Source organism: Heterocephalus glaber, unplaced genomic scaffold, assembly GCF_053883595.1.
Source record: "Heterocephalus glaber isolate CG9 unplaced genomic scaffold, H.glaber_assembly_v1.0 deba00001504, whole genome shotgun sequence".
In the NCBI taxonomy this organism is placed as follows: domain Eukaryota; kingdom Metazoa; phylum Chordata; class Mammalia; order Rodentia; family Bathyergidae; genus Heterocephalus; species Heterocephalus glaber.
In genome coordinates, this window is record NW_028258324.1 from 55,927,171 (window position 1) to 55,944,507 (window position 17,337).

The 17,337-nt window shown below is 42.3% G+C and overlaps 1 protein-coding gene across 3 annotated transcripts in view; it reads left to right on the plus strand.

The window, feature by feature from the left end:
* Positions 1-17,337, plus strand: part of Usp13 (ubiquitin specific peptidase 13) — a 111,082-nt gene that overhangs the window by 65,962 nt on the left and 27,783 nt on the right. For all 3 annotated transcript variants that reach the window (XM_087186560.1, XM_004834639.3, XM_004834640.3), the window contains exons 11-13: positions 6,330-6,455; positions 7,572-7,725; positions 13,304-13,478. In XM_087186560.1, the coding sequence (XP_087042686.1) occupies positions 6,330-6,455; positions 7,572-7,725; positions 13,304-13,478 (455 nt within the window). The remainder of the gene's footprint in view (positions 1-6,329; positions 6,456-7,571; positions 7,726-13,303; positions 13,479-17,337) is intronic.

The window sequence follows — 17,337 nt, forward strand, 5'->3', positions numbered from 1 at the left end:
CATTGGTGTAGAGGAAAGCTATTGATTTTTGTGTGTTGACCTTGTAACCAGCTACTTGACTGAATTTGGTTATTAAATCTAGAAGACTTTTGGTGGAGTTCTTGGGGTCTTCTATATAGAGTATCATGTCATCTGCAAATAATGACAATTTGACTTCTTCATTTCCTATCTTTATTCCTTTTATTTCTTTCTCTTGTCTAATTGCCATGGCTAATGTTTCCAGAACTATATTGAACAAGAGTGGTGATAGTGGACATCCTTGTCTTGTTCCTGATTTGAGTGTGAAGGATTCCAGTTTTTGACCATTTAGTATGATATTGGCTGTTGGTTTTTCATAGATGGTTTCTATCAGTTTGAGGTAGAGACCATCTATTCCAATTTTTTGTAGGGTTTTTATCATAAATGCATGTTGGATTTTGTCAAATGCTTTTTCTGCATCTATGGAGATAATCATATGGTTTTTGTCCTTGGCTCTATTGATATAGTGTATTACATTGATTGATTTTCGTATATTGAACCATCCCTGCATCCCTGGGATGAATCCCACTTGATCAGGGTGTATGATCTTCTGGATGATTTTCTGCATTCTGTTTGCCAGTATCTTCTTAAGGATTTTTGCATCTATGTTCATTAGTGAGATTGGCCTATAATTCTCCTTTTCAATTGGGTCTTTCTCTGCTTTGGGGATCAAGGTGATGCTTACTTCCAGGAATGAATTTGGGAGTATTGCTTCCCTTTCAATTTCATTGAAGAGTTTAAACAGTAGTGGCAGCAGTTCCTCTCTAAATGTCTTGTAGAATTCAGCAGTGAAGCCATCAGGGCCTGGGCTTTTCTTAGTTGATAAGTTTTTAATTACATTTTCAATTTCATTGGTTGAAATTGGGTTGTTCAGAATTTTTAGGTCTTCTTCATTCAACTTTGGTAATTCATATGTATCTAGGAATCTGTCCATTTCTTCTGTGTTGTCCATCTTATTGGCGTATAGGTTCTGGAAGGAGGTATTGGTGATCCTCTGGATTTCTGCTGGATCTGTTGTAATTTCACCCTTTTCATTCCTAATTGCATGGATTTGGGCCTTTTCTTTCCTTTTTCTGACAAGATTGGCTAAGGGTTTGTCAATTTTGTTGATTCTTTCAAAGAACTAACTCTTGGCTTCATTGATTTTTGGTATCATTCTCTTAGTCTCCATTGCATTGATTTCTCCTCTGATCTTTAAAATTTCCTCCCTTGTGTGAGCTCTGGGGTTGTCCTGCTCTTCTTTTTCTAGAAGCTTGAGGTGCAGCATCAGGTTGTTTAATTGGGCTCATTCTGTTTTCCTAATATGCATATTCACTGCTGTGAATTTCCCTCATAAGACTGCTTTCATTGTGTCCCATAGATTCCGATATGTTGTATTGTCATTGTCATTTAATTGAAGGAACTGTCTGATTTCTTCTTTAATTTCCTCTGTGACCCATTGGTTATTCAGAAGTGTGTTGTTCAATTTCCACGTGTTTATGAAATTTTTTGAGTTTCTTTTGCTATGGATCTCCAATTTCATTGCACTATGGTCTGATAATATACAGGGGATAACTTCAATTCCTTTGCACTTACTTAAACATGTTCTATGTGTGAGTATGTGGTCTATTTTGGAGAATGGCCCATATGCAGCTGAGAAGAATGTGTATTCTGATTTTGTGGGGGTGGAAGACTCTGTAAACATCTGTTAAGTTCATTTGTTCAAGAGTTTGATTGAGTTCTAGTATTTCATTACTTATTTTTAGTCTAGTTGATCTATCTATTTGTGACAGTGGAGTGTTGAGGTCCCCCACTACAACTGTATTGGTGCATATATGACTTTTCATGTCCGTTAGCATTTGTTTTATATAGTTGGGTGCACTAGTGTTTGGTGCATAGATATTTATGATTGTCATCTCTTCCTCTTGGATTCTTCCCTTTACAAGGATGTAGTGTCCTTCTTCATCTCTTTTAATCAGTGTCGGTTGGAAATCGACTTGATCTGCCAAGAGGATAGCTACTCCTGCTTTTTTTCGGGTTCCTGTCACATGGAGTATTGTTTTCCACCCTTTAACTTTCAGTCTATGAGTTTCCTTTTGAATGAAGTGTGTTTCTTGTATGCAGCATATTGTTGGATTTTGCTTCTTGACCCATTCTGCCAGTCTATTTCTTTTGATTGGTGAATTGAGACCATTAACATTGATGGTTATAACTGAAACGTGTTGACTTGTCATTGCCATGACCTTTTCTTTTTGTTAGGTTCTCCCCCTTTACATTTAATTTCTTGTCATGCCAGATGGGTTCATTCTGCTTTGCTTCCTGAGGTTGTGATCCTCAATGTCTGTTCCTAGGGTATTGTGTAAAATTCTTTGGAGTGCTGGTTTGGTGTTCATGAAGTTCCTAAGGTGCTCTTTGTCATGAAAGTATCTTATTTCTCCATCCATTTTGAAAGATAGTTTTGCAGGGTACATCAGTCTGGGTTGGAGGCTGTTTTCTTTTAGGGCTTGGAATAAGTCACACCAAGCTCATCTTGCCTTGATGGTTTGTGTTGAGAAGTCTGCTGTGATTCTGATGGGCTTTCCTTTGTATGTGATTTGTTTCTTTTCTCTAACTGCTTGGAGAACTTTGTTCTTCTGTTGAGTTTCTGGAATCTTCACAATTATATGCGTATGTGTAGATTTTTTTGATCAAGGCTATTTGGAGTCCTATATGCCTCACTTATGTGTATGTCAAGCTCTTTTCCCCTGCTTGGGAAGTTTTCTGCCATTATTTCTGTGAAGATATCTTTTATGTCATCTGCACTCTCTCCTGTTTCTTCATTGACTCCAATCAGTCTTATGTTATTCTTCTTTGCATCATCTAGCAGCTGCTGGATTGATTTCTCATGTTCCCTTATCATTTTGAAGCAATTTTTCTTTTCCTGGTCACTAATTGCAATCTTATCTTCTATATCTGAAATTCTGTCCTCACATTGGCTCATTCTGCTGTGTAGACTTTCAGTGGAGTTTTTCATGTCCTGGAAATCTGTTTGCATCTGTTTTATGGATTCCATTTGTTTCCTGTGTTGGGATTCCATCATGTTCCTGAGCTCCTCTCTGGATTTATTAATCATGTCTTGCACTAGGGGCACAATTTCTCCTGTTATCTGAGAAATTATTTCTGATTTCATTTTTTCCAGATCCCCTTTTGTTGCCCGTTCAGTGGGTCCAGGTGGTTGAGTATCAGAGTGTTCCATCTCATTTCCCTTTGGGGTTGCTGTAGGTGATCTGGAAGTCTGGTTTTGAGACTTATTTACGTGTTTTCTCATTTCGACTAGGGGGAGGGGCTGTTGTTGCCTGCACTGATTACCTCCTCTGAGCTGGGAGAGGTGGGACAGGGGCCGGGAGCAGGGGTAGGGCTGTTGCCCCAAAATCCCTTTCCTGTGGGCTGGGAGCAGCGGGAGGGATGGTGGCTGGGAAGCCCCTTCCTCTGGGCCAAGAGCAGCGGGACAGAAGGTGGCCCAAAAGCCCTTTCCTCTGGGCTGGCAGCAGCGGGAGGGATGGTGGCCGGGAAGCCCCTTCCTCTGGACCAGGAGCAGTGGGACGGCAGCCCAGAAGCCCCTACCTCTGGGCTGGGAGCAGCGGGACTCAGTACCATGGTCTGGTGGTCCGGTGTCCTCTGGATCTTTGTAGTGTGGAACCAGGTGGCTGTACCGAGAAGCGGGCGGGGGGGGGGGCGGGGGGTTGGTTGGTTGTGTGTGTGGGGTGGTCCAGTGGATTGTTCGCCGGCTGATTCGGCGTGTTCCGCCTGACTCGGGACCTTGATAGGGTGTCCGCAGACCTGCCTATCTGCAGCGGGCTGATTCGGCGTGTTCCATGTGACTAGGGACCTGCCACCCAGAGTTTTTAAGCAGGGACAATTTCACACAAGTTTCAAAAAAGGTTTTAGCACAGAGTTCATTCATAAATATTTTACAATAATTATCCATTATGTTTGGTAGCTCTTTCTGCCTCACTGGAAGTATACAGAAAGCTGTGTATGTATGTTATGGTCTGTTATGGGCAGCTTCCAAGACCTCAGATGTCCCAGTGATGCCACTTTGGAGCGTTCTGTAAGGGCTTCTAGCACTGTTTTGATCCTCTGTAGTGTTCCTTAACTTTTATTATAGATTTGTGTATATGTCACTCATACACATGTGTAAACTCCTAGAGGGAAGTGGTGTTGTGCATACTGGTTAGTAAATTCTAGATGATTAAGCCAGATATACTTTCAGCAAGGCAGGAAAAGCCCTCAGATTGAAATGAGAAGTAATTGCCTAGGGCGTGTGCGTTGGAGAGATGTTATGTATAGGTCTGCCCTACGGCTACAGGGAGATAGATAAAAGGACCTTCTAAGCATCCATTGCATCTGACTGCAATTCTGCAGGCCTGTGGTGGACTGCAGAGCATAGGCATTGACCTGATGCCCATGATGACTCAAAGAGGCATGAGATGAGTCTGTACCTGCAAAGAACCACAGTCAGGCTGTGGAGCTGAATCAGGAGGAAGTTGAAAAATCCAAGAAAGTAGAAGGCAGTTGGTGCTATGAGCCAAATGATGGCCCAGATTGATGTCAGAAGAGGAGAAAGTAGCCTGCAAGCTGAGCAAATGGAGGTTTTATCAAAAGTACGCAAGCAGCAGCCACACCGTATGCAGAGAGGACAGGAATTGCCTCTGGCTCGGCTGTGCACATTCATGTGAGGCTTGTTTCCCTGAAATCAGGTATGGGCTGGAAGGCTCATGTCTCTGATTTTACTACAAACAGCCTGGAACCGGAGTCTGAACTGAACCTGGAGTCCCCTCTGTTTCTACTTTGCAAGCTGCATGGCATTCTGGCCCTTAAGACCATTTTGAGTTGAAAGACTGATCTGCCACTTCTCTGCTGGTCTTGATTTCCCTAAATGCAGACCAACATGGTGCCTAGTTCCTAGGGTTATTGTGTTAATGAGGTAAGGGGTATCACCGCTACTAGTGGGCTGAAGTTGGGTGGGGGAGGACACTCAGAAAATGGCTATGTCAGGTGCTCATCTGTATACCTCTGTCACCAACAGTGATGTGGAATCTTCCCATTCTGCTGCTTCAGTGCATCTCAGGAAAGATTTCCAGCCATTTCCTGTAGATTGCCAGTATTAAAAAGTCCACCTCACATGGAAAGCATTTTAAAGTGTCTCCCTTCCACCAAGCTCTAGAGTTAGAGAACAGCAGTGCCGAAGAGCTAGTGTCTATATATTTTCTAGCCTTTGCTTAATATATATTTGTTGTTGTTGTTGTACTTGCTTCACTTTTTTGCCTCCTTCTCTCTCCTCCTGACTTTTCCAGAGTTGGGGTTGAGGGGAGATTAGAGAAGCAGACAGAGTTGTTTTGCATTGTTGTTTGGCTACCATGTAACTCATGTCACGGCCAGTGTTCTTGTGGGGACGCATTTGTGGTCCTTCAGAGATGCTCCCTGACCCACCACCTCACTTACTGCCTCAGAGACCTTACAGGGATCTTTCCTGATGCCCTGATCTGCTGACCTTTATAGCCCTCCACTCTGGGTCTTGTCCTGGGCCTCCTAGTCTGGCCGACAGCCCACCAGCTTGTGCAGAGTCCTTTTTAGGGGAACCTGGTATTCTGAACTACCTTGTCCCCAAGGGAAATTCAGCAACGTGTTTTGCCAGAGTTGCCCCTGCTGCCTGCTCTTCCAGTGCTGCCATTCTGGCACCTTCAGCCCATTTCCTGCTTCTCCAGGTGAGGGGCAGAAGCCCTGCAAGCTGCCCACAGCTCCTTCTACATTGTCCACAAACAGTGCAGGGGGAACTTGGGAGTTTGAGAAGGTGTGCAGTGGCTTCCTGGGCCATGGGATGCCATTTCTCTGTTTTGTGAACACCTTCACCTTTCTGAGGGGTTTTATCCTGCACCCTAGGGAAGCTCAAGAGGATGCTACAGAGTGCTCCTCTCCTTTAACTCCTGTCCCCTGGCCCCTCCTTCATAACTGTCTCTAGTAGGCCCTGACATGGGTTGGGACAGTTCAGTTTGGCCCCTGAGTAGCAGGTCCTGTGAGGATGGGTCTCATGCCTGTCTTTAGAAAGTGGAGTATTTCTCCCCCACTGTGCTTAGCTTTGAGTGCACAGGAAGAGTCCCAGCCTGTTCATGGTGCAGTGCCTGGGACATGCTAAATCTCCAGGGACTGTTGGCCCTTCCTGGACCTTTTTTTGGGGGGCTTCAGTCTTTCCTCTGAGAAATGAGGCTTATGGTAAGCCCTTCTCTGCTTGCCACTTGGGGCTGTTAATGAATATGAGGGTATTGTAATTCTATTTTATCTTTACACTTTAGCCTCAACAGAATGGGATCTCTCCACGTATGTTTAAGGCTTTTGTCAGCAAGAGCCACCCAGAATTCTCCTCTAACAGACAACAAGATGCCCAGGAGTTTTTCTTGCACTTGGTGAATCTTGTAGAGGTAAGTCTTCAGAAAAGTGCAGAGGGAGTGAGAGGTGCCAGCCCCTGGCCTCCTCCTCTCTGCTTGAACAGATTCCACCCCCCACCCCATACCTGATCTCTCACTGGGCTCCTGACAGCTTTCTCTGCTCCGTGCCCTTGATGGGATGGCTCCTCACACCCTGGGTTCCAGATGTTGGTGGATTGCTCTGTATTTTTAATCTGTGGGCACTGTAGGAACACTTGTCAGTTAATTCACTGGCTAGTTTTTTTGCATCTCTGGATGAAGCCCTTTGAAAGCACCATGGTGTCCCGTTACCCCTCGGAGACGATCACACTTTGCTCATCATGAAGTTAAATCACATTAAACACTGTATTTAAAAAATTTTCCTAAAAATTCCTGAGTAAAACTTTTTCCCCTTTATAAAAACAACTTTCCTCCCTTGATTACAAGACTATTCTTTGTGGAAAAGGAGAAAATCGCACCCCTACCCCCTGATAATAGCAACTCCTGTGAACTACTGGTTAACATACACAGGTTATACGTGACTCCTCTGTATGTTGTTTTAAAGCAGTGATTTCCCCTAGTTTGATATGAGCTTGTTGCCACACCATTGCATATTCTAATATAGCATGATTTCTTTTTTACTTGAATATAATCTACATGAGGGCATTTATACATTGTATCATCCACACCTTAATCTTCCCAGGACAATCCTAATTTTTTCCCCCTTTCTTTTTCACTTGGCTCCTTTCCCTTCTTTCTTCTAACTCCTTGTATGTCAGTCCTTTTCCTTGTGATTTTTACTGACTGCATAATAATGCTTCACAGTTGAACTAAAATTTTTTTTTTTTTTTGGTACCGGGGATCGAACTCAGGACCTTGCGGTTGCGAGGCAGGCGCCAGAACCACTGAGCTAAATCCCCGGCCCTAAATTTATTTAACCAAACTGTCAGTTTTGGACTTTAGATAAATTTCAGTGTTTTGCTCTTAAAGTGCATTGGTGAACTGTCATGTCCAAAGGAAATGTTTAGTAAAGCCAGTTGTTTAAACTACATTTATAGCTGATGTTATACTAGCTTTTATTCATGGTGCAATATTACTGTATGTACTAACTCAATACAATCCAACCTTCAGAGAAATCGCATTGGCTCAGAAAACCCAAGTGATGTTTTTCGTTTTTTGGTGGAAGAACGTATTCAGTGCTGCCAGACCCGAAAAGTCCGCTACACAGAGAGGGTGGATTACCTGATGCAGCTACCTGTGGCCATGGAGGCAGCAACCAACAAAGGTAGCAGTTCCAAAGCACAGGAGCAGTCACACATGTCTTCTTGTGGGAAACCCTGCATGGAGATTATAGAGCTGAGTCCTCGGAGGGTGGAATCAGGAGTGGACCAAGCTGAGATGAGAAAATACCTGGTTTGCACATCTCTTTTCATCTTTTTCTTAGTTCTCATGCGACTTGCAAGTTTTATGTTGGGTTTATGGGTTGAAACTACTTTAATGCCTATAAATTTGGCCAGGTCATTGAATTGCAGTCAGTGTAATTTTGGGGGAAATTATTGGTAATGATACATGCCGAAGATTCTTCAGCCTCATTCATAAATTGTGCTATAAAGTTGGAGGGAAATGATCAGCATTTCATTTCTTGATGTTAGACATTCAAGCAGATGTCTTTTGAAATAATTCAGCTTTAGCATCCAGGTATATAAGGTGCCTCTCATGGGAGATAAGTTGTGGCAAGACACCCTGTAGGAATGAAGCCCATTAGAAGGGTTTCTGGACCTTGGAAGGGAGAAGAAGTCAGAGAGGGGTGAGGCAGCTGTGTTGAGTTCTCAGGGGATGGTATCTTCTTGGTCTGTTGTTTGATCTAGTCCTTCCCAGGGAGGACCGACAAATGGTATTTTTTAGAATTAATATATGAGCTCAGATAAAGATAAGTTAGATGCTGGATTGCTCATCTCTTGTAGACTGGTCATTTTTGTACAGTTCAATGCTTCTTTGGTTATCCTCTTTTCCTCTGTTGGTGGGAACTCAATTTATGATGCTAATTGGAAAGCAATGGTTATGATGACATTATTTCCATCTTCTATATGCTCATATTGGTTTTGACCAGTTTTCAAATTTTTACCCATTATAAAAGATAGAAATAAGGAGAGTATGTGATTTGTTTCATTTTTAGAACTAAGGTTAATTGTCAGAGTTACTGATTTACATGTCTACCCATTTCCATCAGCCTAAATCACAGTGAGAGATTCTCTGGAGATTGATAAATTTATTTGAGAGTAGCTTTGCAAAGGGCATTCTGCAGTAAACTACATATGTATTTGTCTTAGTTGCTTTTCTTGTTGATAGGACAAAATACCCTACACCCACAATTTGATGCTGGAAAGTTATTTTGGCTCACATTTCAGTCCATAGTTGGCTGATTCCAAGGCAAGATGGCGCAGAGGTGTAGCAGAGGAGACACTGTTCATGGGCTGGAGGTGGGGAAGCAGGGAGAGAAAGAGAGTGAAGGGAGGAGCTGGGAGGGGGGATAAACCCTTCCAGGCAATGTCCCCAGTGACTCACCCCTTCCAATCAGACTCCAGTTCCTAATAGCAAGTCAATTATAATCAAATCACCCTTCAAAAGCCCCACTTATGATCACATGAGGCTTTAGGGGAGGCATCTAGAAATAAACTTAACGGTATTCAAAGAAGGTAAGGCATGAAGTTTTTAAAGGCAAATGAGAACTACTTGTTTTGATGAATAATCCTTGGATACAAGGATTAATAACAAGTGTGCATTGGCCAACTTTCTCATTGGTGGAATAAAATACCCAGCACCCATCACTTAAAGGAAGAGAGGTTTAATTTGGCTGATGGTTGCAGAGGGTTCAGTCCATACTCTTCAGCTGGCTCCACAGCAGAAACATCATGGTGGAAGGGCCTGGCAGAGCAAAGCTGCTCACTTCATGGAAGTGGGGAAGGAGAACACAGGGGACAAGTGCCAGTGAGAGATAGACCCTCCAAAAGCAAGCCATCAATGACCCGCTCCTAAGTGGACGCCTTCTCCTAACAGCACATTCAGCTATGAATACTAGTGAATTAATCCAGTGATAAGTATGGCTCTCCCATGACGCCATCACTTCTCCAGGAGTCTCTCAGTCTAGTCTAGTTGACAACTGAGAATGACTGGGAAAATTCCACACCTGATCAACTTGACACCTAATTAATTACATCTTCTTAAACCATACTTAATTTGCAAAAAACCACAATACCAAGGTTATTATTCTGGCTATTATGTGGTAACTATCCTGGGTACAACTAAAAATGCAGTGATCCTTTTCCCAAAGTCTCCACAGTTCCAGCACTGCTCAAAAGTCGAAGTACAAAGCCTCTGAGACTGAAGGCAATGAACCCTTGTAAAATTTTTAAAAAAGGAAATTATATTTTCCTAATATACAGTGGTACAAGTTAAGCATTCTCATTCCCAAAGGGAGGATGGGGGATAGAAAGGAAAAAGCAAGACTGAAACCCAGCAGGGCAAACATTAAATTCTGTAGTTCCACGTCCAGCGTCTGAGGCACACAGTAGTGATATGTAAGTTGCGGAAGTCCTGGGCAGCCACATCCTTATGGCCTTGCCTATTGCACCCCATAGGGTTTCTCTCTCGGCCTGGCTCTGTTCATTGCCTGCGACTTTGCTTGGTGGAGGTTCCATGTTCGTGGTACCTCCAACTTCCTAATGTCTCCAGGGCACCTTCTGAGACACTCCCATAGCTTCATGCATTGTCATCTCAGGGGCTCCTGCAGGGACTCTGAAGACCCTGCCATAAATTTTCTGGGTCCACAGGCCTTCATTTTAAATCTAGGTAGAAATCTCCATGACCCCATAATTCTTGCACTCTGCATGCCCATAGAACCGGAATTATATGGACAACACCAAGGCCTGCTGCCAACTTGAGCTGTAACCAGGCCCCTTGGACCACAACTGCAGTGGCTTTTGAGTGCTTAGATGACTGAGCATGGTAAAATGAATCCTGAGAAATCAAGTCCTTCTGGAACAGGGCGCTCAGAGGCTTTCTTTTCAAATGAAAGGTTTATACTTTTGTACCTGTGAGCATGCAATGAGTGGGGTCTTCCTGCTTCCTGAGATGGCCTCCAGGGCATCTTTCTTCTTGATCCAGTAGGAAATATTTGATTTCTTTTTAAAGGAACCAGTCTCTTCAGTGACCCCATCTCTTTGGGCCGCAGCTTTACATGTTTCTTTTCTGGCCAAAATTTAAGTTTTTCAAATCTTTCTGCTCTGCTTTTGTTCCTGGTTCTCACTATAAATAAGGCTAAAAGCAGCCAGCAGCACCTATGCCACAAACCTGAACACTGGACTGCCTTGAAAATTTCTCTACCAGATCAGTTAGTCTGTGGCCCTCAAATTCAGCCTCTCACAAATTCTGGAGACCTGGGCAAAACATAGGTTTTCTTTTTTTTTTTTTTTAATTAAGTTTATTGATACATTTTAGGTATACAATACAGTTACATTCATCATTGGAATCTTGTACCTTTACATGATGTATCTTGGTTCTTATTTTTTCCCCATTCCCCTGCCCTCCCTTCCCCCCCTCCACCCTAGTTTTTCTTATTTTTTTTTTAATCCTTCCAAAGTGTAATGTGCATGGCCTCTAGGCAAATGTAACTTGCATGGCCCCTAGTCCAGTTCCCAATACAGTCCTCATTTCCTCAGTACTGTGGAACCTCATAAGCTTGGCCTTTACTGTCCAAATTCCGAAAGGTTTTCTGATCTTCAGAGATTTTACCAGATATGCCCGTCAAACTCTGTTTACAGAATCCTCCGGTATCTCTAGCCCACAGCTCTATACCTTTCTAAGCTTCTCTCACAAACCAATTCCACAGGCTTCTGAACCACATAGTCAGGTCACAGTAACAACCTCATTCCTGGTATCAGTTTTCCATATTGGGCAGTTTTTCCTTTACTGGAACAAAATCCCAACACCCACAATTTAAAGGAGGAGAGGTTTAATTTGACTCTTGGTTCCAGAGGTTTCAATCCATGTTGTTTTGCTGGCATCAAGGCAGGGATATCATGATAGAAGGGCATGGTAGAGCAAAGCTGCTCATTTTATGGTGATTAGGAATCAGAGCACAGATGAAGAGCACCCAGTATGGGATATACCAAAGGTACAGCCTTGGTGACCAATTAAGCCCCGCCTCCAAAGAGCGCATTCAACTATGACACTAGTAGGTTAGTCCACACTGAGCACAGCCCCTCCCCCTTATCCATTTACCTCTCCAGGAGTCTCTTTAATATAGTCAAGTTAACATTCAAGATTAGGTGGCATAAAAGTGTCAAGGATCAATAACAGGGGTGGCATCAATTCAAAGCTGAACAGACATTTGCTGGAGAGTTGTCCTTATAGAAGTATTTTTTGCATGAGACTGCAGTGACCTTTGTGCAAGGTTGTAGTTCTGAAGGCCCTTTGTGGTAGTCCTATTATTAGACATAAGCATAAGATCCGCTTCATAGCTTCTTAGCTTTATTTATTTACCTTTGTGGTTAGGCTTTGATAAAAGTGATTCCAACCACATTTACAGTTCTGTGCTCTTTAACTCACTGTTTTTTACTATGGATAGCAACTTTTTTGTTTAGAAAAGATATTTATAATTTAGTCTTTGGAATTTGGTAGGAACAGTTAATATTAGCATCTTAGATAAGTAAATCATAAACCGATTGTGGATTAGGGAATGAATTTTAAAAGCTATTCAGAGGCATGTAGGAAAATACATAATTGCATTGATGTGCTTAAAAACTGATACATTTTTGTTTGTTTTTTGGTAGTATAAAAGAATTGGCTGGAATGGTTGTTCAAAATACATGTAAAAAATTGACTGTAGTTAGTTTCCTCCCCTTTTGGGAGGTTCCTGGCATACGCACTTCTTTTTCCTTTAACAGTTGATCATTTAAGTAGGGATTGTACAGAGAAGCTTTCCAGATCGGTCCCTGTGATACCTTACATGCTGGTAGCCTCCACAAGAAGCTGTCTTGCAGTGTTGGCTGTTTTGTGGGCTGTGATATAGTGTGTGGCTGCAGTCCTCATATTCATGCTTCTTAGTCCCACAGCACTTGGAACCATGACCAGTGGTCACAGTAGCTGGTGGAACTGATTCAGAAAATGTGTAACACTGGGTCTGGTCATTACCAAGAGCTCAGTTGTAGTTCTTTTTATTTTTAGTTGTTTTTTTTCCATTTCTATTTGTCATTTTATTTTAGGATAGTTTAAAATTAGCAGAAATATTTTTATTAGTTTTTTTTGTGTATGTGTATGTCTGATCATTGGCAAGATTTGATCTGATACAGTTTAACACCCTTTTCTGGTATCACAAAGTGGAGATAGTGGAGGGGTACCGGTTATGATTTTATATTCAAATTTGTTGATCATTGATTGATTTTGACTATAGGACTCAGTTTCTTGGCAAGACCTTGAAGGGCCTGGTAAGCAGTGAGTCTATGGATCTTTTTCAGCTAGGAAGTTCTCTGGTTTGGGTCATGCCAGCTTTGACCTCTGGACAAATGAAACACCAGGTTCATGTGCCATTGACCTCACACAGGTGACCTGAACTGAGTTCACATTTAGCTCCTGTCAGTCTCAAAGGGGAAGAGAAGAGGAAAAAAAAAGGTCTGATGCAGGCTGTCAATGCAACTACAAAGGTGACTCCAAGAACAGCATTTTAGCAGGCACATCCAGATCTGGGAAGGGCAAGGAGAGAGCCTCCCAGCCCAGACACCTTCAGGGAAGATTGTCCAAAGAGTGTTTTTTATTTCAAGTAGATAAGAGCAATTGCCAGGTCACTCAGGTACTTTTTTCCTCAGATGAACTGATTGCCTATGAATTAACACGAAGAGAAGCAGAAGCAAACAGAAGACCCCTTCCTGAACTGGTGCGTGCCAAGATACCATTCAGTGCCTGCCTTCAGGCTTTTTCAGAACCAGAAAACGTTGATGATTTCTGGAGCAGCGCCCTACAAGCGAAGTCTGCAGGCGTGAAGTGAGTGTGTGGTGGTCGTGGCGTGAGGGGCATTGGGAGGTGTGGGGTATGCCATGCTTGGTTGTTCATGTGTGGTAGCATGGGATTATGATTCATACACCCTAACTGCCATAGACTTCACTTCTGTGACACTGTCCAATAGGACAAGCTCTTATATTTTATCTCCTGTGCTAGAGAGAGAGGATGCCTATTTTTTTCTTTTTTCAGAATGCCAAATTGTGTTTTTTCCTCTATTAGGAAATTGCATTTTATTTTATTTTGGAAAATGCAGCCAACATCCTTATCCCCAAATGGTAAGAATGCTTGTTCATGGGGCTACAATGAAACTACTTATGGCAGGCTTTAATATTCAAATTACACTGTGATATCTTTTAACTGTGTAGTCAAGAGGTGGTTTAGAACACGTTTGATTGTGTTCCTACTTGAGGACTAGGAGTCTTGGGGTGTCTCAAAGTGGAAGCATTGTTCACAGAAGCAGCTCAGGATTTAGGCAATGTCCTGTATTCACATTGTGAGGCTGGTGTAGTTTCTTTCCCTCTACTTAATACCTTAATCGATTTGAAACAGTCTGTGCCAGCACACTTTGTATCGCTACACCTTATTGGAAAAAGAGTCCTTAAAGTGGCATAAAATGAAGGGAGATCTGAGTGTGGCTTTAGCAGTTTTGCTACTTTGAGATGTTCTTTGGCCCTGTTTCTTTGAGGCTGGGATCGAGTTCTCAGTGGATGGAAAGGGGAGAGAAGGGAGAAGAGCTGAGGCTGCTTCTGCTGCCCTAGCCTCAAACAGCACTCAAGCCAAAGCCAAATTATTTTTTGCAGAGCCTTTCCCTCTGGATTCTGTTTTGTTTCAGACTAGAGAGTTCACATATTATAAATGGGAACAAAACAATTTATTTTAAACATTTAAAAAGCCATATTAAAAAAAACTATATTTAAGTGAGGATTAATAGAGTTCATTCAGTTATTAGTTTTTCATCCTTGTGTAAATTTTACTGGAAGACTGCTCAGTTGTGGTGTGGGGTGTCTGTGTGTGTCATGTGTGTGCTCACATGTATGTTTGGTACTTGCAGATAATGGTTGGTGAGCTGGCGTGCTAAATGTGAGAGATACACTTCATTGCAATTTGGAGACACCTTTGGGCAGTTAGAAGAAATCCACACACCTCATTGGTGGTGGAAATAATTTATTCAGTCATTAAAAATGGGTTGAATATTGCTCAAACATCCATTGTTTTCTCTTTGTGCTTTTATTCTGATTTTGTGTGGGAGATGGAAAGTGAGCATAGGATCTGGAGCCCAGAAATCCCCCAGTATGGAGTGCAAATGTTCTCCTTTTCCATGACCCCTATCTCTGCATGTGCCCTGCCAGGAAGGAGGCCACTCAACATGTGGAAAAGGCTCATCTTTAAAATGGGGCTGGGAAGAATTAGCTTTCCGCAGACAGATTCTCTCAGCGCTGGGCCAGTGGTCAGAGGAATCCTCTTATCTTTTTTTTTTTTTTGGTACTGGGGATCGAACTCGGGTCCTTGAGCTTGCGCGGCAGGCGGCGAAACCATTGAGCTAAATCCCCGGCCATCTTCTTATCTTTTGTCCTGGGCAAATTCAGTGCCCAGTGTCCTCCTTCCGTCTGTCAGAGAGGAAAGCCCTCGCTGAGCTGAACTTCTCCTCAGCACTAGAGTATTTAGTTGTAAGAGGTGCTCTCCTAACTGCCTAGCATGGAGGAGGAGGAGGGGGAGGGGGGAAGGGGAGGAGAAGGAGGGGGAGGAGGAGGAGGAGGAGGGGAAGGAGGAGGAGGAGGAGGAGCTTCTGCTTTTTACAGCCTTTAAAGAAGATATTAAGCATGTTTTTTTTCCTTTTTTCTGAACACATACATATCCTCCCACATGCTTCCTCTCCCTCCTCCTCTTTTTTCTCCTCCTTCTCCTTTACTTCTCCTCTTTGTTATAGGGATGGGATTGAACACGAATCCAGGGCCCTTATCACTGAACTACATCCCCAGCCCTTTTTGAAAAAGAATTTTGTTTTTTTGTACCAGGGATGGAACTTGGGACCTTGCACTTGCGAGGCAGGTGCCGGAACCACGGAGCTAAATCCCCGGCCCAAAGAATTGTTTTTCGAGACAGGGTTTGGCTAAGTTGCTCAGGCTGGGCTTGAACTTGAAATTCTCCTTCCTCAGCTTTCCAGAATGCTGGAATTTCGGGTGTGCACCACCATGCCCAGCTGCATATACTTTTTATACATACAGGAAAAGAATTAGTACTGTGTATCATAATTGTTAATAATTGAAAAAATAGACATTGTGAAATAAAACAACTATCAATTATTATACTTATTGCCATGTCATGAATTAAGCACTTCCATCAAGTACCACATTTAGTCTTCTTAGAAGTATGAGGTGTGGGGCTGGGGACTTGGCTCAGTGGTGCCACCGCCTGCCTCGCAAGCACAAGGTCCCAAGTTCGATCCCTAGTACCAAAAAAAAAAAAAGTATGAGATGGGTACCATTATTCCCCCATTTTACAGATGAAGAAATCAAAGGAGAAGTAATTGGCCACTAAGTGGCAGATTTGGGATTCACTTAGGGCTGATTGAGTTCGGGGATTAAACTCTCAATTCTTGTGGTATGTAGGACCTCCACATTTCTTATCATGCTTGCTTACCTTATATTCTGTTATAGACTTGCTTATTCCTTATTATGCTTTATCATTTTCCATATACTAGTTTTGGAGGAAACAACTAGTGGGTTCCTAAAAACTGTTTAGTATCAGCATTGTAGGCTATAACTCAGCCTACATTTTGATAATTTGGGATCTTGAACTCTTTTTGTTAGACTCAAAGCCTGAAAAGCCAGGAAGGGACAAACAGTGTCCTAGAGATCTTGGACCTTGTAGGTCCATGCAGACCAGACGTAATGGCCCTTTCCTAAAATGATCCTGCACAGATCACATCTGGGAAAAGCATTAGAGTTTGGAGCGTTCATTCACTCAGCAAATGAGTATATTCTAGTGTACTCTAGGCAGTGAACTAAACAAAACCTGACTCCTGCCTGCCCTGAGAAGCTCACAGTTAAAGGGTTGAGAGGGAGAGATTTTCACTTCCTCTTTAGCATTTATGGCGAGAAGAGCATGGTGTGGGTTTCAGAGCAGACTCTGTGGGTTAGGTGGGTGGCCTTTGAATTTCCAATCCAGAATTTACTGGCACATGACCTTGGCCACGTGACCTCACCTTACTTATTTATTAGTGGGGGACAAAGAAAGTGCTTTCTTTTTTTTTTTTTTGTATATCTTTTTATTGGTACATTTTAGGTGTACAACATAATGACATTCATCATTGGAGATATGCACCTTTACATACTCTCTTGGTTCTTATTTTTCCCCCTTCCCCTACCCTCCCTATTTACAAAGACTTTGTTTCCATTTTTTTTGTTTTCTCATATTAATTCCATTCCGCTGTTTCCTTTAGAAAGTGCTTTCTTTACAGAGTTGAAGTGAGGATTAAAGGAACTAAGCCATGGTAAGAGCCTCATACAGTGCTTGACACAGAGTAACTCTAGGATACAATTGTTACTACTATTACTTTTATGTTTTCTTTATTTTAAAATTTTTATTTATTTCTTTTATTTTAATTTAATTTAACTTTTTTTTCTGGTACTGGGAATCGAACTCAAGACCTTGTACTTGCCAGGCAGGCATGGTGCCACTGAGTTAAATCCCTGGCCCCTTTTTTCTTTAGATTATATGATTTGAGTGTGGTTGATTATCATATTTTCACCATACTTAGTAGAAAATGTAGAACTGTGGTTTTATTTAATTTTGTTTGTTTGTGTTTGTTTTTAGTAGCCAGCTTTTCAATACAAAGACA